Here is a 24,387-nt window from a genome sequence, read left to right on the forward strand (position 1 = left end):
TCTCCTGAAATGAATCAGAATTTTCTTGTTGGGCACCAACATCATGATAGAGCATGTGCCTCATTAAAACATTTAGAGTACACACCTCTGAGCTTGATAGGCTGTGCAAGTAATCCAATGGAGAAACGGTACACTCTGTGACGTCTGTCCTGAAATACGAGCTGGAATGTTTACAGTTAATGTGGAAATTTACTGTAAACAACAAGCCCCGGATATAGAGTTTCAATTTTATACATGCTTCACATTATTATTATTATAAAAAAAAAGAAGTTAAATTAAGTTTAGAAAAATGCAATGAAAATGGTGTAAATGTCAGTGAGTGCACATCAGTGCCAGTCCTTTATAAAGACATGTGTGGAGTCAGATCAACAAGAGCTCAGATATCCTGCTGTGTCACAGACTGGTACACATGACGGTCAAAAAACAGGTGTGGACAACTTGTTGGGCTGCCAACAGGTCATGTGCAAAAGGTGCCTATAAATTGAGGAACCGTCTCCATCCTCAGAGAAACAGTAAGCATCCAGCAGGACGTACTGGACTAAAGATACTGAGGAACTTATCATTTTGCTTTTAATTGGATTAAAATCTTAAAGGAAAATCTTCAAGGTAAATGTCATATGCTAACTGACGCTTTTAATCAGTATAACAGAATGTTAAATTTAGTCTAAATGGCTTGAGACGCTCACACTGACGATTACTTGCCTGTTTTAGTGAGCAGTGGTATGCTGGCTGGCTCACTTCTGAGAAAGTTTATGGCCAAAGGCTTTTCAGCGACAGAACCCTTCCCAAAGCCCTGTCACATTCTTGAGAAAACTTGAAACTTCTCCGCATTATTTTGTAAAGGTAGGCACAACCACTTAACGCAAGTCTAAGGCTGCAATTGAAGGAACACGGCATTAAGAGCAAAGGTGTCCGTTTTTGTACCAGTTCCAGAAATAAAAATGGTTGCAGTGAAGCCGACCGACATGGTGCCCTCTGCAGGCATCAAGTTCTTTGGAGCAGGCACGGCAGCCTGCATTGCTGACCTCATCACCTTTCCTCTGGATACGGCCAAAGTCAGACTGCAGGTAGATACACCTGATGTAGCCATGACTCTAGATGTTTTACTTATGTGCTGCTAAAGACTCATAAACGCCACAATGCTCCCAGATCCAGGGCGAGTCTCAGAAGGTTGAAGGATCCAGTGTGGTGAAGTACCGGGGTGTGTTCGGAACCATCAAAACCATGGTGCGCACAGAAGGAGCTAGGAGTCTTTACAACGGACTGGTAGCCGGTCTCCAGAGGCAGATGAGCTTCGCGTCCATTCGGATCGGCCTTTATGACTCCATGAAGCAATTCTACACTCGAGGCACAGAGAGTGAGTTTTATGTATTTTAAAAAGGTTGAAAGAACGATGCAGTTCGTATCGGATTAGTAGGTCCTAACATCCTTGCTGCTCAGGTGCTGGGATTGTTACCCGACTCATGGCGGGCTGCACCACAGGAGCCATGGCTGTGGCTTTTGCACAACCAACAGATGTGGTGAAGGTGCGTTTCCAAGCCCAGGTGCGAGTGGCCGATGGCGAGAGGAGATACAACAGCACCCTGGATGCCTATAAGACGATTGCCAGGGATGAAGGAGTTCGGGGACTCTGGAGAGGTATTGCTTTTTCACTCAACATGTTACTTCCACATATAAAAAAACACCACAGGTTTGAACAATATTCTTTCTTCCAGGCTGCATGCCAAACATCACCAGGAATGCCATTGTAAACTGTGCAGAACTGGTCACCTACGACATGATCAAAGAACTCATTTTGAAGTATGACCTAATGACAGGTGAGCGAAAGAAGCAATCGACTGACTGCCATCGCTTGAAAAGTCCTAACACACAAATCCTTGTCACAGGAAGTAGCTCATGTTCTATTCTCCCACAGACAACCTGCCCTGCCACTTCACAGCTGCCTTCGGTGCCGGCTTCTGCACAACTGTAGTGGCGTCTCCAGTAGACGTGGTTAAAACTCGGTTTATGAACTCAGGAAATGGACAGTACGCCAGCGCCATCAACTGCGCTCTGACGATGCTGAGAAACGAAGGACCTGCAGCTTTCTATAAAGGGTAAGAGCTAAAAAGAAAATTAAAGATGCATTTTAAGAACTGCTGGGTGGAAAAACCAACCAAATATGGAGAAATTTGGCATCATTGCCGTGGTTGGGTCTGGTGTTATTAAACCTAAACAAACTTGCTTTCTTCTCTAATTTTACAAACCGGGTGTAATTTTATTCTGCTCTAACAACTCTGGCTTTGGGTTAAAGAAATATCCCAGCAGTTTTTGGAGTGTAAACATAACACAACATCCCAGCTCCACCTCCTTAAATTCCCCTCCTTTGCTTCTTCTAGATTCATGCCTTCTTTTCTGCGTCTTGGATCTTGGAACATCGTCATGTTTGTGACCTATGAACAAATTAAAAGGGGTATGACCAGAGCACAGCAGTACTGGGAGTCGCCGTTTTGATCGAAGCTCCTCGGGGACTTTTATGGCAAGAATGCGAAGATGCAAAAGTCATGACAAGCAGCGTGATGCAGTGAGGAAAAAAGTGTGCCACACAGCTGGAAGTGGAGAAGTGGTGGGGAAAAAGGTCCTAATTGTCGAGTTAGGTGGTGATCTGGCCTTGGAGGACAGGTACTGCACTTCATAACCTGTCAATAAAGACTTGAGTGAAAAAAGAATCAGGAACATTCCTGCAAGACCAGGAGGATTCACAGATTACAGCACAACGATTCATCAGGATTGATATGACCAGAGCTTCCATTACATATCAGTATAACTGAATTTTGCTCAACAGGATATCTGATGATGTTTATTTTTTTATGTTTACAGTGATGAACTTTCCAGTCAGGTCGACAGCACTGTTGCATGAGAACTGATATTTAGAAGAAGTTTTTCCACAAGAACATTGACCATTTCACTTTGGTGTTACCTCCTTTGTCAATATTGGCAAAAATGTTTACACTGTTGCTTTGGGTGTAGATTGCTGACTGTAAACACATTCATGTTTAGTTGCATGATTTATTGCTGGCCAATGGGTCATGAAATTAATTTTGCACAACGCAAAAGCTAAAAATGTCAAGTAAAATTTTGTCTGGAACGTAATTATATTTCAGCTCTGTTAGTTGTGCACTTTGTCATTAAACTAGAAATGGGAAAAGAATTGCACTGTTAAATAAAATCCTACATGATAATGGTAAGCTTATGTCTCCGCTGTTAACACTAACCATTGGAGATCTAGTAATATGTGACAAATCTAAAGTTTCTGAAGTTACAAATTATTTAAAGATTTCAAACTGCCACCACCCAAAAAATATCGACTGTCCATAAAAAGGCATGAAGTCTGATTAGGAAAGGGTTTGGTATTGGCTACATTGAAGAACAGCAGCATGATTTATTTTTACGGCTGGGTGAGTGAGATACGTAGTGGGACAGCGCCATCTTACAGCGATACATGTAGGACAACATGTACCCGAGCCCTGGGTATTAACGCTGCACTTCGCAATTCTCAGATATCACATGTCTGCTTCTTCTATATTTGTCTAATGACTGCTAGCCTATCTGTATGAGACAGACAGTACAGTTCAAACAAATATCACTTAAAAATTAACATTAAAAAATAACATTTGAAGTCTTTGGTTTGTCATATGGAAACTTTCTTTATAGCTTTTTTTGGGGGAGGGCATTCTATGTCAGAAAACAAGTAGAGCAGAATTGTGAAGTAAAGAAAAAACGTGATTTTCAGATTTTTGATGTACGTTCCAGAGTGACAGCAAAGCTCAGGGCTGATGGGAAGAAAACCCTGTAAGAAACTGCAAAAGACTCGAGAGAGAGAGAAAGGTTCATCTTCTTGCAGCACATTGACCTTAACCAACCCAATCCGATTTATTTATAAAGCACACTTGAAAACAAAAAAATGGTTCACAAAAGTGCATCTGAAGAGTAAGCAAAAAGAAAAGTAGATACATAAAACAATGCTAGACAACACAACAGTTCATACAGAAGAAGAAGCAACTAATGTTGCGTCAAACGCCATAGAAAAAAACATTTAAGACGGCCTTGCATACTTTGGCAACCTGTTCTATAACTTAGCTTTAGCCTCGTCTTTGGAACGGTCAACAACAGCTGGTCAGCTGACTTTAGAGACTGCAAATGAGAGTACGGGTGAAGCAAGTCCAAGAGATAGCGTGGATCGAAACCATTAGGACATTTAAAAGGCAACAAAAGAATTTTGAAATCATTTGTCTCACAGAAAGCCAGTAAAGAGCAGCGACATCAGGAGTGACGTGTTCTGGTCTGTGCGATCGAGTTAGGAGACGAGTAGCTGCCTTCTGAACAAGTGGGAGGTGAGAGAGGGGAGTTGGTCTGACCCTGAAATATAGCGCACTACAAAAGGCAAGGCATGAGGTCAAAGAAAAAATCCTCCCAAGACAAAATTGTCTTGATTTTGGAAATTTGTCACATTGAAAAAAGCTTGTATTTTTACCACAGATTTGACTTGTGTGTCTAACTTAAGGTTGCTGTTCAATTTCACTCCATTATTTGTGGCAGTGGATTTTAAATATGGAGTCAAAGTGAATGATTAATATCTTAAATATGAAGCCAGAACTACAACTGAGTGGATTAGATCAAAGCTCATCGAGGTGTTAGGATGTCTTAATCAAAGTTCAGGCATAAATTAATAGAGGATTTGTGGAAAGACTTGAAAGTTGCCATTCACAGAATCTCCATCCAGTCAGACTGAGCTTGAGTAATATTGCAAAAATAATTTTTGCCTCTATGTGCAAAACTAGTGGAGACATAACACAAAAAGATTTGCAGCTGTAATTGCAATGAAGTTTGGTTCTACTAAGTGTCGACTCTTTGCAGGTGAATGCACACAACAGTTTTATCTTTTTTCTTTAAAAAAAAAACATTAAAAAGAATTAAAACTATGTATAATCTTCCTTCTAATTCTGTACTAGTTTTGATTACCTGCCACATAAAATCCCAGAAAAAAGATTGAGGTTGTAATGTGGCAAAATTTCCTTGGATATCTATAACAACTGCGGACTTAATTAAGATTAATGACAGAGTGGTAGTTAATCACTAGACAAAGCAGAAAGAAAGAAAGAAAGAAAAAAACCTGGAGGAGGTTTTTGACTGAAACTGGTGGCTAGACGATTATGGGTCGAGACATATGGCTCCAATCTGGCGCTCCCTGTGTTTTTGTATGTTCATCATGACTCAGCACTTACTTAATAGTACACAACACTCCCATCACTAAACGGCTGACTTAAACAAATTGTACATCTATATATAAAAAGAAGAAGTAATAATTTAGATTTGTTGTTACTTTATTTTATAAAAGTATAATGAAGAGCCTTGTTTGCTAAAGTTACAATGTTATGTAGAAATTAAATTAGTAATACAGACAGGAGACAAAGCTGCTCTAAAGTCTACATTCATATACAAATAGACTCAGACGGCGTTGGTCAGCCTCTTCTGTCTGATTGATCAGCAAACATTGTTCCTGTAAGATACCACAGAAAACACGTGCTGCACCATTATGTAACAGCATCACAGCAGTATTTAAAGAGGCGCGTGCTCTCTCCGTTTCTCTCCACACTGCTGCACTTTTCCCCAGTCATCGCTTCAGATCCATTCAGACAGTGTCGCCTAAAGACGCATCTTAATCTTAAAAAAATCACATATAAAGGTAATTTTTTTTTTCTTTGTTTGAAATATTGGTCTGTTTTTGCACCTTTTTTTTAATTTTGTCAAACTGTTGCCCTGCTGCTCTCAGACTTACACTTTGCTCTGTCAGGACTCAGAGTATGATTTTAGCTGACATCATTTCTGCAAGATCTTCTATGGAAAAACAAAGAAGCTGGTTTATAGCTGGAACAAAGTTCAGCCAAAGAGACACCTTCAGAGAATCCTGACCTTCTGTGTTTCTGTCGCACTGACTGTTCCAGCAAAGGTAAGAGCAAAGCGTCCCATCCGTTTCGTTTAACACATGGATAGATGAAAAGTAAGAGTTTACAAGTTAAGGTATTACTTGCATCAGAAAGATGCATCCCTTATCACTAGAAATTTGTGATGGAAATTCCATGGAAATTCGTTAAGTACAAAAAATATTATTCTGCTTGGCAGTGTGGAATAGATTTACTAATGGAAAGTCTGTTTTATTTCAGATTTTTGGATCAGATACATGTCCAGCGTTGCCATTTAATTTTAGTTTTAATCCAAAGAAAAAAAAAATGGTTGGATTTCAGCCAGTGGATGTGCCTCCAACAGCAGCTGTAAAGTTTGTGGGTGCAGGAACTGCAGCCTGCATTGCCGACCTGCTCACCTTTCCCCTGGATACTGCCAAAGTGCGGCTGCAGGTATGTTAACGCTCTGCATCTTTAAGCTTAAACGCCTTATTTTGTTCCTTATTGGGTTAGCCAGTGTGATTTCTTTCACAGGTCCAAGGAGAGGCCAGCATCTCTGAAGCGATTGGGAGAGTTCCTGCAGTAAAATATCGGGGTGTGTTTGGGACCATCGTCACCATGGTGCGCACAGAGGGGCCTCTGAGTCTGTACAGCGGGCTGGTTGCAGGGCTCCAGAGGCAGATGAGCTTTGCCTCTGTCCGCATTGGTCTCTACGACTCTGTTAAGCAGTTCTACACGAAAGGATCTGATCGTAAGTTCCTGCGACTCAAAATATTTTAACTTAAGAAGCCCCGAGTCAAAAATTGTATCAAATTTTTAGACGTCGGCATCGGCAGTCGTCTGCTTGCGGGATGTACCACAGGAGGGATGGCTGTGGCTCTGGCTCAGCCCACAGATGTGGTGAAAGTTCGCTTTCAGGCACAGGCCAGGTCTAATGAGTACGCAAGGCGCTACTGCGGCACCATTGATGCTTACAAGACCATTGCTAAGGAGGAGGGCATCCATGGTCTCTGGAAAGGTTACTTACGCCTAAGAGATGCTGTCTTAATTACTCCCGTTTATTTTATTTTTATCTTTTTGACAAACACGCGTGTGTGCACTCAGGCACAGGCCCCAACATCGCCCGCAACGCCATCGTTAACTGCACAGAGCTGGTGACATACGACTTCATTAAGGATTTCCTCCTCACCTCCACTCCCCTGTCTGGTAAAGTAGTGGCTTTGGTCCAACGTGAAAAACACTGGTGTGAATCTGGAGCTGCAGCTTCCTGTACTCCACAGACAACCTGCCCTGCCACTTCCTATCAGCCTTTGGCGCCGGGTTATGCACAACTGTGATCGCTTCCCCAGTGGATGTGGTCAAAACCAGATACATGAACTCTGCTCTGGGCCAGTACAGCAGCGTCCTCAACTGTGCTGCTGCCATGATGGCCAAAGAGGGTCCGCTCGCCTTTTATAAGGGGTAAGGCAAGACTGTAGAGACTTTTCTGAAAGATTCACCATATGAAGGAGAATATAGGGGGGTCAAAAATGCCACAATCAGAATTTGAATATTTAGATTTTTAAGTAGTTTAAATAAAACCATCAATACATTCAATAAAAATAAATATATACAATTTATATATTTGTTTTTATTGAATAAAAATGAATATGTATATTTATAAGTATACACATATACATGAATTATATATTTATTTTTATTGAAAGTACTTACAGTTTTATTTAAATTACTTAAAAATCTGAATATTATTCTAATTCTGATTGCGGCACTTTTGACGCCTGATATTCTCATTCTTATGGTAAATCTTTCGGAAAAGTCACTTATTTAATAAGTCAGTTGTTTAATAACTGTTTACATGTGCATATAATTTTTAATTACATAATAAATGTCTAAACCAACACTTAAAATTGTAATTCCGTTAATGTTAATATTCTTTAAACTTATTCAATTATCTATTAAATCTTATTTTATTTTGAGTACTATGTGAAATAATTTAAATTGTTCCTATGGCTCATGTAAAGGTATTAAATAAATCTGATTACTTTACACATCTTATCGACTTCAAACCAATCACTTTGTTTGTAGCAGTATAAGTCCTGCCCTCTAGGATTCAACCTGACAGATAAAATAAATTCCTGATGACAAAAAGTCTTAATTTGCTCAAATAATTCTAAACGCTTTTGTGAACATAATCCATATTTATTTTGTTCATTAGAATATTAAATATTTTATTTCAATATAAACTACTTGAATGGGATATTTAAGTAGTTTGTGGGCGGGGCTTGCGCTGGTACGACTACAGATATTTGGTTTGCAGTCCAAGGTGACAGTTTAATTGAATTTATGGGTCTCTAGATCTACAAAACATACAGATGTTTGTACCAGATACAGAATTTATACTGTGATCTATTTTATAAATGTTTATCAGCTGACTAATTCACTGCATTGTGGTGTTTTTGGCTCTTGGTGGCTGTAACAAAAGGCTGATAAAGCACAATGTTTTTCTGTTTCCTCCTGATTTAGCTTCACGCCATCGTTCTTACGGCTGGGCTCCTGGAACGTGGTGATGTTCGTCACGTACGAGCAGCTGAAGCGAGCTTTGATGGCGGCGAATCACAGCCGAGCAGCTTTATTGTAACCACTGAAGCTTACCTGAGGGCTGCTGTTGGAACACAGCTGCCTTCCATTTAGCTTTCTTTCAGTGAACACTTCAGCTCATACCTAATGCGATAAAAAAACCTTTTTTTAAGTTTCTGGGAGTGCAACACGTTTCGCTAAACTAGGGTGAATAATGCAGATTTAGAGCTTGTTTGATCAGCTGCTTGCTTTCGGCGCTGAGCTTTTCTGGAAATTCAATGTCAAAGGTGAGGATGAGGTTTCCTCTCTGGGTCGGATCCTGTGGCAGCGGCATTCCCTCTCCACTCAGCACTTTTTTGTACGACTGGCTGGTTCATCATCGGGTGGGGGAAAAAAGGAAAGTGGTGCTGATATTAAAACATACAGTTGACTGCAGAGTGGCTGTATTTTTAACACCATGTGTGTTTGTTGTTGATCTTTGACCTCTAATAAGAAACTACTGCAAAATCCAGAAGAATAAATGAATGCCGTACGTTAGGCCTTTATACGATAAAGCACTTACTGCACAATGTCATTGATAGGAATGGTGAGCAGCTTGTCATCTAGCGTCTCCACAACCACAGAGAAGCCAGTCAGGGCCTATTGGGAGAGGAATACTTTAACACTGCTACTGTAGAGCTTCTTCTGATTACTGCATTGTTCCTACATATCAATCACCATTCCTTTGCAGACAAATAAAAAACTGATATTTTCATATTTGAAGGAAGGAAAGAAAAAAAAAAGGAAGAAAAGGACACAAGTATGGCAGACAACAAACAAAGACATGACTCACCATCTCCAGAGAGATCCTGGCCTTGTAGAGGAGGTCGCTGAGCTGTCTCGTAAACAAATGATGAGGCTTCTCCCGCACTATAAACACAATGTCTGCAGGGATGCAGTTTGGTCCCTGCAGATAAAACACAACAGGATGACTGACCTGGTCTAGAAGGACGACGACGCCTGGACGAGGAGTTTGAATTTCCCCAAATCTGACCTTTCGAGATTCAAGATTACTTTATTCATCCCCACAGAGAAATTATTTTGTCCAAATAGCACAAAAATACAAAAAACAAATCGAGTTAAAGCACAACAACTTGTTCATATATGGTAAAACATGACAATGTGTATATATGAAATCCAAAAAAACATTTTCAACAAAGCACACTTGTCAGTGGCTATAATACTCAACATATATGCTAAGAAATTATATATATATATATATATATATATATATATATATATATATATATATATATATAGTCCAGAAATGTGCAGTTCTAGGCACAGCCAAGATACTGTGCAGAACCCTCAAGCTCTCAAGCTCCCAGGCCTCTGGTAGAGGACCTGAGCTCAGAGGATGAAAGAGACCACCCGCGGAGGGTGAGAAGGGAATTTTTTTATATATATATATATATATATATATATATATATATACTGCACAGTGTATGAAAACATAGCGTATACCTGATCTCCCTCTTTGGTGAAAACGATTCTGGTGCCTTCCGTCCATCCAGGTTTTACTTCGATAGTCAGAATCTTGTCCTTGATACTGGAAGTTTCTCCATCCTCATTCATAACCTGCAACACACACGACAGAATGTAGAAAAACCCACTTTTCAATAATAAGGAAACCATCACCTCCATAGTAGGATACACATTTTTGGTCTATTTGTCTGAACATTTTTATCATAGCTCAGAGATGATGAAGGACGATCGTCAAAAAACCTGATGTTTGAAGCTTGCACACAAAGTGTTGCTCCAACACGATCAGGATCTTAAACATACACAGAAACTGGTTTGGGAGTCAATACAGGAAGCTAACATCTTCCGGACAGGCCAAGCCCTTAAACCCCATGGAAATAGTGCGGACAATGATTCAAAACTTGTGTGGATTAAAGAAAATCCACAATAAACCCAAACCTGTTCATTAAATAGTTTCTTTTTTATGAATTAAAACTTGTGTCGTATCAACCTGAAAAGTCAAAAGACATGCTGAAGACAAACGTATGCAAACTTCTGATAAGTCCTGTAGCTGTACATTGTAATCTAGCATTTTTTTGTGTTTTGACATATTGTTAGATTAACGTCTTTGTTGTGACTTGTATCACTTTAAGAATCACAGCACTCCAGAAGCACTCAATTTAATGGACATATGAATGATTTAACGTGGGAAGAGCACTGAGCAGAGGAGGGGAAAAAACACCTCTCTAATATGTTAGTAGCATCTACCCTGCGAGAAATCTTAATCTTCTTTATGCATCCATGGAAGAGATCATCCAGGGACAAAGGAAGATCTCTCTCTATTGGAGAATCTTGTTTCTTCTCAACTCCTACCACCAGGGAGCTGAACTGAAGACCTGATTCTATGGTGTAAAAGTCTGCAGGAAAGACAAAACACAATAAATTCAGCAGCTTCGAATTAAAAACAAAAGGCACAATATAGACTTTGAATGCACTTTTCTCACCTGCAAATGGGTTGTCACCTCCAAAGAACTGCTTGAACGTTTTGTCAGGAATGCCATGGTAGGTATATTTGGAGGACCAAGCTCCACTACTGGTACACTCTACAGGGATACCACCTTTGAGTCCCTCCTCACCAAATTTGTCATAAGTTGCCTTTTTTCTTGCTGAAAAGGAATAGATATGTAAAATGTTGTCAATTTACAACTATGAACTTTAATGTGATTTTGACGGATTTTAGACCAACAGCGTAGTGAAGAGGAAGGAACATTATAAATGTATTTTTATTAGCATTTAAAAAAGTGTTGCATATATTTGTATTTAGCACACTAAATAAATCAACACCCAATGAATATAAATAATTTCGCAAGGCATTGTGGGAGCAGTTTGTAAGATACAAGCAGTAGCATTCAGAGTGGATTCAGTTGAATAAACTCACCGTCACTGAGAACATCGTAGGCTTCACTCAGCTGGTAGAATATCTCCCTGCTTCCAGCTTCTTTGTTTTTGCACGGGTGAAACTTCAACGCAAGACGTCGGTATCTACGTAAATATGATAATAAAAACTGTAACGTTTCCAAAGACAGTCCGATTTAAAAAAAAAAAAAAAAAGTAAGTGAAACTTACGCCTTTTTGATATCTGCATCCGTTGCGTTTCTGTTTAGCTCAAGAATCTCGTAGTAATCACGGTTCATGGTGAGGTTAAGCGCGTACAGCTTGCTCGCTATCTGAGAAAACACAAAACGTCAACTTACGTTGGAAAATCGAGCTAACCAGACGAAGCAGCCCAGTGCGTGTTGATGTTGGTTGCCATGGTGAGGAAAGTCTAGAACGCTCTCGCGAGGTTTGAAGACATTCTAAAGCCCCCGAACAGCAGATAAAAATGCAATAAAAACAAACAAACGCAGAAGCAGCGTAGAAAGGTCAAAGGCACACTTTTTATTTTTCGAGACCAATAATAAATTAATATCATTACCAGTGCAACTATTGATACAATAATTATTGAGATAGCAACTCAATTCATATTTCTTATTTGTGTTGCAATGACAACTTTAAAATAACATGCTAATTTGTATTTCATTTAGTATTACTTTATCAATTTGTTGCATCAGTTTCAGAAATTATCCTATGCTGACACCAAAGCTATTAAAATGGTGTGCTTATATTTGTTCATACTCACTTAATCAAACATACAAAACTCATGTATAGAAGAAAACTGTGTAGAAGAATACTGACTGTAGTCATGGTGAAACATGGTGGTGGCAGGATTATGCTGTGGGGATTCTAATTATTTTCTGCAGTGGAAACAGGGAGGCTATCATAGCTAATGAGAAGATGGTTGAAGCAGCCTGTTCACTGTTCAGCAAGACTTCAACCCTTAAACATTCAGTCATAGCTACAAGATGTTAGTTTAGTTCAAAGTATAATTTAATTCCATGTTGTTCTAGCAAATGTGCACATTATTGAGCAAGAGGGACTGAACTAATTACAAACAAGCACTTTTTAGAATTTTATTATATATATAAAAAAGTGCAAACCATGTTTAATTTCCTGGTCATCTAATTTATGCAATATTTTGTGTTGGTCTATTACATAAAATCCACTTAGTTGTGGGGCTTGAAGTGACATGAAAATACTTTTCACTTTGCAAGGCACACTAAATGTTGTTATTTTACTGTATGACAAATATGGAGTCTTAAAGAATCTAGACATATAGTTTACCTCGACACCAGTTCAAATAAACATTTTTGTTTCTTTTAAATAGACTACTGTACCTGATTTACATACAGCAAGTCAACACTGAATTATGAGGGGACATAAGGGTCATTATTAGGTGTTTTTTAAAATGTGCGACACATGAATTACATCAGTTGTGAGAAGTGTAAATTTATTCTTTCATTTAAAACCATTCCAGACAGAAATGTTAACTATACTATACATACTGGACTCTCCTGCATAAGTTCTCACAAGAATTGCACAATATCATCAGTATGATCGAACTCCCACCCAGAGGTGCCAGACAAACAGCAGAATCCGTCACAGACTCTGCAAAAGCTTGTCCGGAAGAATGCATATCTTAGTAGCGATTCAGGACTCGTTACCGCAAGGGAAAATATTACTGGTCATAAAAAAAAAGGAAGAAAAAAAAAGCATGAATCCAACAGAAATAAATATTTCAAGTCATTGTAGATTAAATACATGTGTTGATAAATCACTAATAAAAGATCAAAGCCAAAAAGTAGAAACAAGCAAAAACAAAAACAAAGTTCTGAAAGTGTTCAAACAATATCATACGAAACCTGACGCCAAGGAAGCCCTCTACAATTTTAGCCTAAAAAGGTAAAATTTTCCCCATCCATAGAGTTTGTGTTGGGTTTTAAGTGGAAATCCTCTCTTCAAAACTACAATCAAAGGAAAAAAAAAAAAAAGTCTATGAAACTTTAGGGAAAAAGCTGACTTAAAAAAACCCTCAGAGGACGTACAGGAGCAGGACGGTGAATGAGGCTGACATATTGTGGTATGTTTATTAAAAATCATGTAGTGCGAATCTGATGCGTTTTCATAATATGTGCTTATAAAAAGGTGACAGAATATTCTGTGACAGCTCAGGCAACATAATTTTTAGAGTAAAGGTCTCTGCCTCCGACTTTAGCTGCATCACAGTTGTAGAGATTGTGTGATAGTAATTAAACTCAACATGCTCCCACTTAAATTCCCACACTGTACTCAATTAATAAAAGAAGTTTGTTCACCACTAATTTAAAAAAAAAAAAAAAAAAATCAGATAGTCTTCCAAATCTTTCTCCACGGCATAAATTATGTTAAGTGACAAATGCACACAACATTCACACAGTTTACTAGGCTTAAAGCAGTGTTCTTCTGTTAAAATGAATATTCTCCCTCTTAAAACACAAACCTGGACAGATAACTTACAGCAGACATTCGCTTTCGGTTTGGTTTGGAAAAAAAAAATGTAATGAAATACGCCAATATGACCGATAACATCTGCAACAACATATTCTTCTGAAATGAAAACAGGAGCTCTATGTAAAGGTGAGCTCCACGTGTGTCTGTGGTTTCAGTACATATGTCAGATACAGTGTGACGTTCAGTTTTAGTGATATGTGGCTTTCAGAGCTTCAAGATGAAAGCTCGGGTGGAGTCACGACGGCCGAAGGTAACGGGTGTGTAGTGTTCTCAGTCGGACTGGAGCCGGGTGTAGTGAAGGGAAGATTTACAGAAAGACCGGCTTCCAGGAAAACGCCTGCAGCACGGTTGACAACTCTAGCAGGAACAGCCTCCTTCGCTGACCGGTTGCTCGGGCGGTTTCTCCAACTTTATGTCGATCACTGCAGGGTTGGTGGATTAAGGAACAACACAGAACAAGAAAATATGCGCCGGTTTAAAGAGGAACTAAAACACTGCAGCCAACACCTAAACAGGAAACAACCAGAGGAAAGGGATGTTGAAAAGTCACGCTAAACACTAAATCATTCCAACATGAACAAAACATGCCACCACATTTTAGCTGAGGTTTTGTTCATATGTTTAAGATTTACCACTGACAATTTGTCCTTATCTGTTAAAAGAAACTCGGAGGGTTTCACCAACTCAAATTAAAGACTGCTTAAGACCATTATCAATTCAATTTAAGGCCTGGGTCACAACATATATGTATAAATAAAAGAACTGAAGACTTTTGAGGAAGAAATGGTACTACTTGTGAGAGTATGTATAGATATTGTCACATTGAAGACATTAAATGCCATTCCTTTTGCTCTTTTTCCCTTATTTGTCACCATAGCTGCATCTGTGTGGTTTCTTACTCTACTTCTCAGATGGATTTCCTTCTACAGTAGTTGTTGAAATAAAATTCTTCAATAGGTAAGACTAATGCTTGATGAACGTTGCCCAGTCAACTGGTGAGAAATTTGCACTTATCCAGGTTAAATAGACCGGCCACAACAAAATTTAAGGCATATTCAAGGCCATCTTGCATTTTTTTAAATGAATTTAAGACATTTTAAGATCCTAATTTTAAATACAAACATTTAAGACTTTTTAATGATGTGCTGCAGACACATTATTAAAACCTTGCAGAGCAATCATGTTGCAAACTTTGTTTATACTTTAGACCTTTGGGGAAGGCGCTCGTTTTAGGTCATAGTAAATCTGCAGCTGGATGTCCTTGGAAAACTAAATCTAAAGCGACTCATAGGTTAAATGACAACAGTGAGACGTCATAAAGCTGCGCTGGACTTTCCCCGTGGCAAGGATTATATGCAAGATTTGATATGAGGTGACATTAGAGAGCAAGGAGACCTCCCAACTCCTCCGTCATGTCAGGCGAAGACAATGACGAGCACACAAAGGATACTGTCCTCTCTGTTCTTGTCCTGTGTGGTATCCATGCCAGGGAGGGCGGCTGCCACGCGGCGGAAAAGCTGCAGGAAAGACAAGCGGATGCATATCGTCAGGAATATTTTCAGGACGGAACAACCAGTCGAAACAAGCATGCATGCCGTCTGTGATCACATGACATTTTATAGCACAAGTTCACCTCAAGCTTTAACAAAGCGAACACACCCAACAAAGCTTTGTCAAATCTGACAGTGATTAAGGCGCTTTTGTTGGGGGTACTGCATGAACATGCATCTGATAAGTCAAGAGGTCTATGAAAAAAAAACAAAAAAAACATGGAGTGCCTTTCTAGTGCAGCTGAGCCGCTGATGGTGTAATTTTTTTAAGTTTTTTTTTTGATTGATGGATCCTCATGAGATAAATTTAATCAAGATGCAGAGCATGCACATCCCCAATAAACTGCATGAAATGAAACAACTTTCCATAACGAAGATTTCACAGCCTTTCTTGATTTACTGCGAAAATCAAGAAAGGCCAGTCGTTGGTTTGCAAACTCGTACCCATCCTGAAGACGTTTGATCAAAACTTGGCCGAATCGTCACGCACAACAGTTGGGCGAGAGCTTGGAAAGCAAAATCACGCGCCTCATCGGAAGCAGACGCTTAAAGCACATGTCCAGCACGCATGCGTGTAGAACAGAAGTCAATCAAAACAGGGCAGCGAGTGCTGTGGACGCACACTCACAAGCGTGCGCAGCCTCTACCTGTTTGACATTGTAGCCTGTCTTTGCACTTGTTTCAATAAACAGAACATTCATCTCTTTCGCTCTCTGCTCTCCTTCTTCTGTGGTTATCTGTCTGCGAATCCCAACGAACGAACACACAAACACCCACCGTGACACGCATCACAGACATCGAAACACAGACAGAAGAAAAAAAAATTTTTTGATTATATTGAAGTGAAATAATAAGCCGTGCTCCTCCTTGCTGCAACTGGCACCGCTGCTCAAGAACCAAAAGTCTCCCGGTGCAATTGAAAACATTTTAATATGTACTGAGTTGAAGTTAAATTCAAAGTTTGCTCAGTGCAGCGCCAGCAGAAAGTATTAATACCCCTTGAACTTTTTGACAATCTGCTCCTCTACACCCACAAATGTGTCTTATTGTGATTATATGCGACAGACCAACACAACGAAGTGCATAATAAATGGACAAATGATGAATGGTTTTTAATTTTCAGCAGCTCCCTTTGCGCTGGTATTGCGAAGAAAAACACAATGCAACCAGCTTCCTTCAGATTTAGTAAATAGAGCCCACATATGTGTTTGTGTGACAAACTGTGTAAGTCCAGCTTATTCAGTTCTCCTTCCTACAGGTAAAACAATGTTAAACATAGAGCCAGCATGATGATGAAGTGGTTTAGTTAAAAGCATATTTCTAAGTTAAAATGACCCAATGAAGAAAATCCAAGAAAATATGAGTGTCAGAACTGAGAACATAAATGCTCTCCATCCACTGTGAGCTCTTAGACAAAAAAAAAAAAGATGAATTGGTAAACATTTTGCTAGGGCTGCTAGAATGATACCCCCAAAAGACTTACAGGTGTAATTGCAGCAAAACGTGATTCAAAAAAACTATTGACTCAGCCAAGCTGAATAAAAATCCGCACTGCACTTTTCACATTTTTATTGGTTAAAAAAAATTAAATTAAATTAAATCCACAAAACCTTATCCTTCCACTTCTCATTTATGCACAAGTTTGTGTTGATCACACAAAATCCCAACAACACACACTGAGGTTAGAGGCCGCAATGTAAAAATGGGTATAAGGCACCATACATACTAAATAATTTCAATATCCAGGAAATGTCAAGAAACGTATGAGTTATTTGGACATTTGTAAGAACAAAAAAAAAAATAAAAAATCTTGCTCAGTTGCAACTTTTCTTTATTTGCTCCAGAGGGAAGCTTTTGGCAGAGAAGCTGCAGTACCAGCAGCAGGACTTCAGAGCACGACTCAGACACACACACTTACCTGCTTCACGTTGTAGCCTGCTTTCGCACTAGTCTCAATAAACATTACATTTAGTTCTTTGGCTTTCCGTTCACCCTCCTCAATAGATACTTGCCTGTGGTAGATAAGGAAGTTAAAAGATGCACAGCCAGACAGATGAAAATACAAGTTTATATAGTGGAGAGAAATAAATATGTCCTCCATTACAGACAGAGATCAGAAATGAGGAAAAGATAAAGTCGATTATTGCTTTGACATCCATAAAAAGGAGAAAAAAATAAACTCATCTGATGTAATGCTGCCTTTAAAAGGTTAAGAACAAGAAATTAAAGGGGCAGCATTACGTGTCATTGCAACAGCTCTCCTCTATTAACCCTTTAACAACATTTTTACCAGAATTACACTTATAAATAGCTCATATAAAGAGCTCAGCAGATGCACAGTTCCACTAGGCACTTGCTAATTGATGCTGACTAGTCTGAAGGAGCTGAGTGGGAGAGTTGTGGGGAAGGACTGTACTGTGAGGCGGAAGCTTGGAAAATGAACCTGTGAGGAGGAGCTGTGCCTCAAAAAAAGGAGGAGCTGTGCCTCAAAAAAAGGAGGAGCTTCACCTTGCTTCGTTTGGCACAGCTGAATGGTTGCCACAAGAGATTAAATGATTTCTCAAACATGCATGAAAGAATTAAGGCAACACTCCAGGTATGTTTTTATGAGGGAATAACATCTTAACATGATGTAAAACTTAAAAACGTTAATTTTACATAACGATGCCCCTTTAATAATATTAATCTGCCTTTTAACGTTAGTAATGTTAAAAGACAAAGGCAGGAAAGGTGAACAACTAACCTTTTGTCTGCAAGGTCTGTCTTGTTTCCCACCAACATGATAATGACATCACTTCCTCTCTCTGTTCTGACATCATCAATCCACTTTGTGGTTTGTTGGAAAGAGTTGACATCTGGATGAAAGTCAAAGAGGAAACAGATCAACACTATTAGGGAGATGAAAACATGTTTTACATTAGAAATTTATTAAAGACTCTGAAATCGAACTGAAGTTTTTGTACGCAAAGTATAACTGAACAGACGGAGCTTGTATTGTGTCACCTACTTGTAATGTCGTACACAACGACAGCAGCGGCTGAATCTCTGATGTAACTTGGGATCAGGCTGCGAAATCGCTCCTGCCCCGCTGTGTCCCACAACTGTAACCTAATCTGCGGGCCAGGGAGAGGATGGAACAAAAAATATAAAAAAAAGAAAAGAAACAAAGAGAGAATGGAAATAAAAAGAAAACAGATAAATGAGCCAAGTTAACGTGGCCAAAACAAATCGAAACAAAACCAAATAAAGAAAGACGGATGGGGAAAAGATAAGAGAAACAGACAGAGCGTAGGGCATGCAGGTCGAGAATGACCATCAGAGAAAGAAAGCTGTCTGGGCCTGGAGGGGAAAGAAATAAATAATCACCCTTCACTTGTCACCATCCCTCTTCTTCTGATCAAGTAAGGTGTTTTCATTTCAAAAAAATGGGATGAGAGATAGATGGAGGGGTAGGAAGGAGACGGAGAAGACTTAAGTTGAAGGAGTAAGCACTCAGTAAATGTACGGACTGTCCAGAGGGAACAGTATCCCGATCACAAAATCACCAAGCCATAAAAAAAACAAATAAGCACCACAAAAATCACCCCACACATGAGAATCCCTGAACATTTGTAGCACTGGAAACAGACTTACTGTTCTGTCTTCAAGGTACATGGTTTTTGACAGGAAATCTATTCCTATTGTGGCCTGAAAATAGATGAGAAATTATGAATTAACTCATCCAGCGCAGACATAAAGAACGGCGACTTAAAAACAGTGACGACTCACTTGGTACGTGTTGTCGAAGCTGTCATACATGAACCTGGTGATCAATGACGTCTTTCCCACTGAGACACAAACAGAAAGAAAAAAAAACAACATTTAGTTCAAACTGGGAGATTATTCAGCTGCTTAAGGCCATCAAAGTAACAACCTTTCAAAATAAAAGGGCTAAATTACTGCCTTTGCTCTGCAACAAGATGATTAAAATCAAACTATTTAGTTTGATGTAAAGTCCAAGTTAAGATCAAAGAAAAACTACACTAAAACTACAGACTTACTGTACATATACAGCTAACCTTAGTAAAAATATTAATACACTAAGACCATTTTTAGCTTATCTCTAATGACATTTCTAATATAAATTCAAGAGAGTTGCTTTTGAAATATTTAAAATGTGGCGGTGAAACATATTAAATCCATTTACGGCACCTGGAATACTGCTTTGCTAAAACGGAAAAGCAAACCACAGCTTTTAAAGAAACATATTTGATTTTTTTGTATTCCGCATCTATAACAGCGCCTTCCAAAATGTCCAACCTCTGACCCACAAAATAAAAATATAAGACCCTGACTCTTGGTAAAATGGCAATGGCAATTCAAGCAGCATCAACAGTCAATATATCGACCCATGTTGACTTTATTAATTCAAGAGCTGTCTTTTATCTTAAAACACTCATACATGCTTTCTCACTTCTATTTATATTATTTTCTCAAGAGGATCTCACACTTACATATTCGTGACCCCAGCTTTATGAGCTGTTGTTTTATACAGACTCCTCACTTGTACACAAGTGCAAAACAAATGTGTGTGTGTTGTTGTTGTTGCTTTTTATTAACAGCTGATCTTATGATGTCTCGCTGAGTTCTGGGACTGTGGTGCTCAGCCACACACTGTGACTTTCTGGTGAGCTCAGGTTACAGTATCAGTTACAATGTGCATCCAGTGACAGAGACATGACTAAAGTCAACACAGCTGGTTCTGAGGATGCAAAGACCCACAGCTGATTACGGCCCGACAAACAAACTCAATCTGTTGCACCTGGAAGAGACGACAAAAACTTACCCAAAGATGGAAAAATTAATAGATTTTTTTTAGGTTATATCCTGACAAAAACAGCAATAATTGAATCACATAGACTAATTGATAAAATATCTATAGTAACTAACTATGAGTTATTACAGGCAAACAATGGTTGTTTTGAGTGTTTGATTTTTAGCATAACTTTGCTTACTTTCAATTTTCACATTCTGTTTAAGTTGTCTCTTTAAATTTACATTGCTTTCTGGCTGCATATTTACACATAAAATAGTTTGGTCCATATTACATACACAGCAATAGGCCAGTGTACAACACAACAATAAAACTACAGAACCACAGATCACATTTTTTCCCCCAGGTCAATACCAATTTATTTTTTTTATTTCCTTTGAGATCTAACCTGCTAATTATAATTTTATCTGATTACTTCTTATCATAAGGACGATGTAACAATCAAAAGCAGTGAATGTATAGCTGGTGCACTAATTAAAAAGTCTTTATTCACAGAAACCAATTCAAACAAGAAGTTTTTGAGGAGAACTTAGAAATGACATCTTAATTTTTTTGTAAACGAGTAGCTATAATTTGTATAACAGTACTACTGCCTGATTAAAAATAAAATATAAAGCTTGGCTGACATCAATACCAGAGCCCAGTTATTAAATGGGAACCATATTTATGATTTTATGTGGAATAGTAGTGGTTTTCCAGCACACACATAAGCCTGTGGCTCATCAGTTCTCTTTAATTATGGGCTGGGTTATCCTACTGTGTGGTAACTACAGCTCCCATCTATACAGCAAAGTTTGATTAAAATAAAACCAGGAACCCCAAATTTAGTGTCCCGCTGTGGACATTGTGATGTTGCTCAGCTTTAACAAGCTTGGGGAATAGGTAAACACTGTACCACTGAAAATAAAATTCCTTATTCCCTTCCTAAAGCTTAATTCAAACTGGGCAGGTGGGCTCAGGCTGGGAAAGGGGGGCAATAAGGATGAGGTATTTCAGGAATGCTGCCAGACAGGTCTGAGTAATTAAGAAGTGCCTCAAGGGTGGAAAAAAACCCAGAGTGATCATAGTTCATGGACTTTCACCGACATGTATTGCTTCCTTATAAAACAGCACACTATCAATAGATTAAGTTCTCGATTAAAACTCCTGTTTCCGACTAATTAACCAGTCATCGAAGTTTCCCATTACATTACCAATTTTTTTTTTCTACGAGCAACACCGCGTCAGAGTGAGCAACTACGTGAATGCGTCAGTTTCCTTAACCAAGAGTCATATCTGGAAGGGAGTGACGAGCAGGTTCAAGAAGCAGCCAGCGTGGACAAACACACGGCATCAACAGTGTCGCAATGCTCCCAAAGTGCCAACACAGTCAGTGTAACGATATGCGGCTAACGTTAGCCCGGCTAACAGCTCGGCGTCAATCCCTACAACAAGCCATCAAACTCGGCTACATTTCATACAGATAGCAGCACTACTTTCCTTTCAACCAGTTACGACGGGATGTGTTTAAACTTACCACTCTGTTCCCCGAGAAAGACCAGTTTAAATTTTCTTAAAGGGTTTCCGAAGTCTCCGGCCGCAGACATGACTGAATATAATGATACTCTCTGAGCTTTCGCAGCAGCCGGTGTCAGTTATTAAAGGTTCACTATCCGCAGCGTTTTACTGGTTTTCCAACGCTGATAAATGGCCACTCGGCGATGCTAGTTGCTCCAGAGCTTCCCCTTGTAGCTTTAATACTTGTTGGATAAGTCAGTCACTACTGTGGCCAAGTTAGCATTACTGCAGTCTCTCTGACTATCTACCAGCTAGCTGGATAACTTCTTCCTTAGACACAAAGTGAACATTGTTCGTGTGAAAATCATGCTGCCCCCTAGTGGTTGAAATAACCCATCATTAGAACCAAGTCAGATCCTCTGACTGAGAAACCAAACGATGAATTTAACCCGAAAAGGCAGGATTTTTTTTATTATTATTTATACTGCTGGGTGTTTAAAACCCTATAGTACTAACTTGGATAAATGCACATTCGTACATATTTTCTACATTGATAAGTACTGGTCTAAAATTTGAATCACAAGTGAAAAGACGTGTTATGCTTTGCTGTGTCCAGAAGGGGGCGGTCGTACACAGCTTAGATTTTACATACTAAGCAACTTCTATGATAATCTAATCATGAGTTCTGCGGAAGCTGGCTTGATTAATGTCTCGCATAATTAGTGACTGATACATCATTTGTTATTAGAGCTAGGCAAAATCTAACTAAACAAGTCTCCTTGTATTTATTACATTTGCAAGTTTTTAAAAATATATATTTGATTATCCAAAATTAATTAACACTTAGCCCTTACCCACATTTTTTAAATCTATATGATATAGATTTAAATAATCTATATTATACAGAGACACTTTTTCTTTTGACAAGTCTTACTATTAATTAAAGGGTTAATACTTTTTTTTTTACCATCTTTTGTTGTCTAGTTCTCATTGCAATTAGCATGTGTGTGCTTCTAAATTCACTGCAGTGGCGCCAGCCTCTGTTGGCAGCTGTGTTTTGTTTTGTTTGTTTTGTTTTAATAAAAAAGAAAGCAAATTGGCCATAATTATTTCTGTGAAGAAATGGAATCGCAGTTTAGGGAAAGCAGTATTTACAGTGGATGTGAAATTGGACTTTTTTGTTCAGTTGTCATCACATTACATTGTGTGCAAGACCCACTGGACTGCTTGTGACCTCCAGTTGATGGGACAGCAGCTGTCTGTTTACAAGATGACTTAGTTCAGAGTGCTTTGCAAAAGTCTTTATGCTACTAAAACTTGTGCACATTTATTACATGACAATAGTGTTAAACAGGGATTCTGTAAGACATTATAGAATGGTTATTCTATCATTTTTAAGTGAGAAGAAAAAAATATATATGGTTTTCACATTTCTTACATTTCACCTTGAAGCCATCATCCTCAGTGTAGCATGGCAGTGGAAACATCATGATGTGCAAATATTTTTTCTGCTGCATTAATGTGGGAAGCTGCAGAAGACTGAGTCAAATGTGTGAAATGTATGTAGGGACAGCGAAGCTCATCAGAGCTGGTGGGAAGTTGAATGAAACTGATTTTATTTGAATGGGGAAATGCATATTAATAAATGTACAATATTGCCATGCTAATTTCCGTCTGTAGTCACATAAAAATGAATGGGAAATGCTGGTATAAAACCCACTTCATAATTATGTATAGTTTTTCCAACGCTCCGTAACATAAAATCTAAAAAAAAAAAAAGTTTGTTGTGACAAAATGTTAAAAAACAGAAAAGACTCCTGCAGAATGCATCGTACACACACCATAAATTAAGTTTTTTCTTACTTACAAATTTTGCGCGCTAAATTCATGGATGAAGTCAGGGCCTAATAAGATGAGTGGTTGTCCCCCAAATGGAAGGTCAGTGCTTTGATTCAAAGTCAAGTGCTCCACGTACAGAGTGCACTTAACATGAAGAGTGCATGTACCGGTAAATAAAGTGAAACAACACGCGTGTGCTTGTGAATGATAGACGTGCAGCAAAATGCTACAGGACCCAGTTGAAAAAAAGAAAGTGTTTTATCAAGTGTTCTGCAAAATAATCCTTCCTTCCTTCAAATTTTTAGCTCTTTGTCATGCTGCAGTCACAAAGGGCTTTTATTGGGTTTTATGTGACAGATTAATGCCAAGAAGTGCATGGCTGTGAAGTGGAATGAAATGATGTTTTATTTTCAAAATGTTTACAGTAAAATCTGCAAAGTTTGGTATATCCATGTTGAGCTGCTCCCCTACAGTGGGACGGCTTATAGCAAAACATATTCATGTGTTAGAATGGCCAAGTCAAAGTCCTGTCCTACAACTGATCAAGAGTCAGTAGTCTTGAAACTGATATTCATCCAATCTGACTGAGCTTAAGCTAAGGATTGCAAAGAATGCCAAAAGTGTCACTTGAAGTGCAAAATTGATAGGAACACACCTGGCTGTGTCTGCAACAGTCCTATAAAATACTGACTCAAGGGAGCTGAATACAAATGTCACACTTTTTTTTTTTTTAGTTTATTCC

General features: G+C 38.8%; 5 protein-coding genes across 9 annotated transcripts in view; 3 read left to right on the forward strand and 2 right to left on the reverse strand.

The window, feature by feature from the left end:
• The first annotated feature begins 494 nt into the window (after nt 1-494).
• Nucleotides 495-3,190, forward strand: LOC106964189 (mitochondrial uncoupling protein 2-like). Of its 2 annotated transcripts, none has more exons than XM_015059547.1 (8): nt 495-606; nt 712-843; nt 934-1,067; nt 1,150-1,357; nt 1,441-1,638; nt 1,716-1,817; nt 1,916-2,096; nt 2,379-3,190. In XM_015059547.1, the coding sequence occupies exons 3-8, from the start codon at nt 942-944 to the stop codon at nt 2,491-2,493; spliced, it is 930 nt and encodes a 309-aa protein (XP_014915033.1). In that variant the 5' UTR covers nt 495-606; nt 712-843; nt 934-941; the 3' UTR covers nt 2,494-3,190. The 2 variants fall into 2 exon arrangements, with proteins under 2 accessions (XP_014915033.1, XP_014915034.1); XM_015059548.1 differs by having other exon boundaries at nt 504-606; nt 778-843.
• A 524-nt stretch (nt 3,191-3,714) lies between these two features.
• Nucleotides 3,715-8,670, forward strand: LOC106964188 (mitochondrial uncoupling protein 2-like). 2 transcript variants are annotated; one of them, XM_015059546.1, is made up of 8 exons: nt 3,715-5,725; nt 5,813-5,989; nt 6,204-6,395; nt 6,477-6,693; nt 6,763-6,960; nt 7,047-7,148; nt 7,223-7,403; nt 8,466-8,670. In XM_015059546.1, exons 3-8 carry the CDS (start codon nt 6,270-6,272, stop codon nt 8,578-8,580), a joined length of 939 nt encoding a protein of 312 aa, XP_014915032.1. In that variant the 5' UTR covers nt 3,715-5,725; nt 5,813-5,989; nt 6,204-6,269; the 3' UTR covers nt 8,581-8,670. The 2 variants fall into 2 exon arrangements, with proteins under 2 accessions (XP_014915032.1, XP_014915031.1); XM_015059545.1 differs by having other exon boundaries at nt 5,834-5,989.
• The window catches only part of LOC106964186 (gap junction delta-2 protein-like), a 42,996-nt gene continuing 22,461 nt past the window's right edge, over nt 3,853-24,387 (forward strand). The window contains exons 1-2 of the mRNA XM_015059541.1: nt 3,853-3,867; nt 19,627-19,629. The gene's annotated coding sequence lies outside the window, so the exon portion shown is untranslated. The remainder of the gene's footprint in view (nt 3,868-19,626; nt 19,630-24,387) is intronic.
• dnajb13 (DnaJ heat shock protein family (Hsp40) member B13) lies at nt 8,541-11,843 on the reverse strand. Its single transcript, XM_015059544.1, has 8 exons — nt 11,646-11,843; nt 11,458-11,561; nt 11,024-11,185; nt 10,788-10,936; nt 10,023-10,136; nt 9,352-9,465; nt 9,082-9,158; nt 8,541-8,887 (listed from the first exon to the last, which is right to left on the reverse strand). The coding sequence occupies exons 1-8, from the start codon at nt 11,711-11,713 to the stop codon at nt 8,722-8,724; spliced, it is 954 nt and encodes a 317-aa protein (XP_014915030.1). The 5' UTR covers nt 11,714-11,843; the 3' UTR covers nt 8,541-8,721.
• Nucleotides 13,532-22,147, reverse strand: rab6a (RAB6A, member RAS oncogene family). Of its 3 annotated transcripts, none has more exons than XM_015059550.1 (8): nt 21,826-22,145; nt 19,265-19,323; nt 19,130-19,183; nt 18,504-18,609; nt 18,240-18,351; nt 16,144-16,237; nt 15,397-15,463; nt 13,532-14,368 (listed from the first exon to the last, which is right to left on the reverse strand). In XM_015059550.1, exons 1-8 carry the CDS (start codon nt 21,893-21,895, stop codon nt 14,304-14,306), a joined length of 627 nt encoding a protein of 208 aa, XP_014915036.1. In that variant the 5' UTR covers nt 21,896-22,145; the 3' UTR covers nt 13,532-14,303. The 3 variants fall into 3 exon arrangements, with proteins under 3 accessions (XP_014915036.1, XP_014915035.1, XP_014915037.1); XM_015059549.1 differs by lacking the exon at nt 16,144-16,237 and adding an exon at nt 17,415-17,508; XM_015059551.1 differs by lacking the exon at nt 13,532-14,368 and adding an exon at nt 17,415-17,508 and having other exon boundaries at nt 21,826-22,147.

This window comes from Poecilia latipinna, unplaced genomic scaffold (assembly GCF_001443285.1).
Source record: "Poecilia latipinna isolate Pla-1442-1.1 unplaced genomic scaffold, P_latipinna-1.0 Scaffold1637, whole genome shotgun sequence".
NCBI lineage: Eukaryota > Metazoa > Chordata > Actinopteri > Cyprinodontiformes > Poeciliidae > Poecilia > Poecilia latipinna.

What these genes read in the sequence shown, in the direction of transcription:
- rab6a (XM_015059550.1), bottom strand. Translation starts at nt 21,895, where the DNA reads ATGTCTGCGGCCGGAGACTTCGGAAACCCTTTAAGAAAATTTAAACTG. An exon ending in GCTTCGACAACACGTACCAA is followed by an intron (nt 19,184 to 19,264) that starts GTGAGTCGTCAC and finishes ATCTATTTTCAG; the next exon opens with GCCACAATAGGAATAGATTT. An exon ending in GGACAAGAACAGAGAGGACA is followed by an intron (nt 14,369 to 15,396) that starts GTATCCTTTGTG and finishes CCAACCCTGCAG; the next exon opens with TGATCGACATAAAGTTGGAG.
- LOC106964188 (XM_015059546.1), top strand. Translation starts at nt 6,270, where the DNA reads ATGGTTGGATTTCAGCCAGTGGATGTGCCTCCAACAGCAGCTGTAAAG. An exon ending in CTACACGAAAGGATCTGATC is followed by an intron (nt 6,694 to 6,762) that starts GTAAGTTCCTGC and finishes TCAAATTTTTAG; the next exon opens with ACGTCGGCATCGGCAGTCGT. An exon ending in CCGCTCGCCTTTTATAAGGG is followed by an intron (nt 7,404 to 8,465) that starts GTAAGGCAAGAC and finishes CTCCTGATTTAG; the next exon opens with CTTCACGCCATCGTTCTTAC.
- dnajb13 (XM_015059544.1), bottom strand. Translation starts at nt 11,713, where the DNA reads ATGAACCGTGATTACTACGAGATTCTTGAGCTAAACAGAAACGCAACG. An exon ending in GATGCAGATATCAAAAAGGC is followed by an intron (nt 11,562 to 11,645) that starts GTAAGTTTCACT and finishes ATATTTACGTAG; the next exon opens with ATACCGACGTCTTGCGTTGA. An exon ending in AGGTGACAACCCATTTGCAG is followed by an intron (nt 10,937 to 11,023) that starts GTGAGAAAAGTG and finishes TCTTTCCTGCAG; the next exon opens with ACTTTTACACCATAGAATCA.
- LOC106964189 (XM_015059547.1), top strand. Translation starts at nt 942, where the DNA reads ATGGTTGCAGTGAAGCCGACCGACATGGTGCCCTCTGCAGGCATCAAG. An exon ending in CTACACTCGAGGCACAGAGA is followed by an intron (nt 1,358 to 1,440) that starts GTGAGTTTTATG and finishes CTTGCTGCTCAG; the next exon opens with GTGCTGGGATTGTTACCCGA. An exon ending in CCTGCAGCTTTCTATAAAGG is followed by an intron (nt 2,097 to 2,378) that starts GTAAGAGCTAAA and finishes TGCTTCTTCTAG; the next exon opens with ATTCATGCCTTCTTTTCTGC.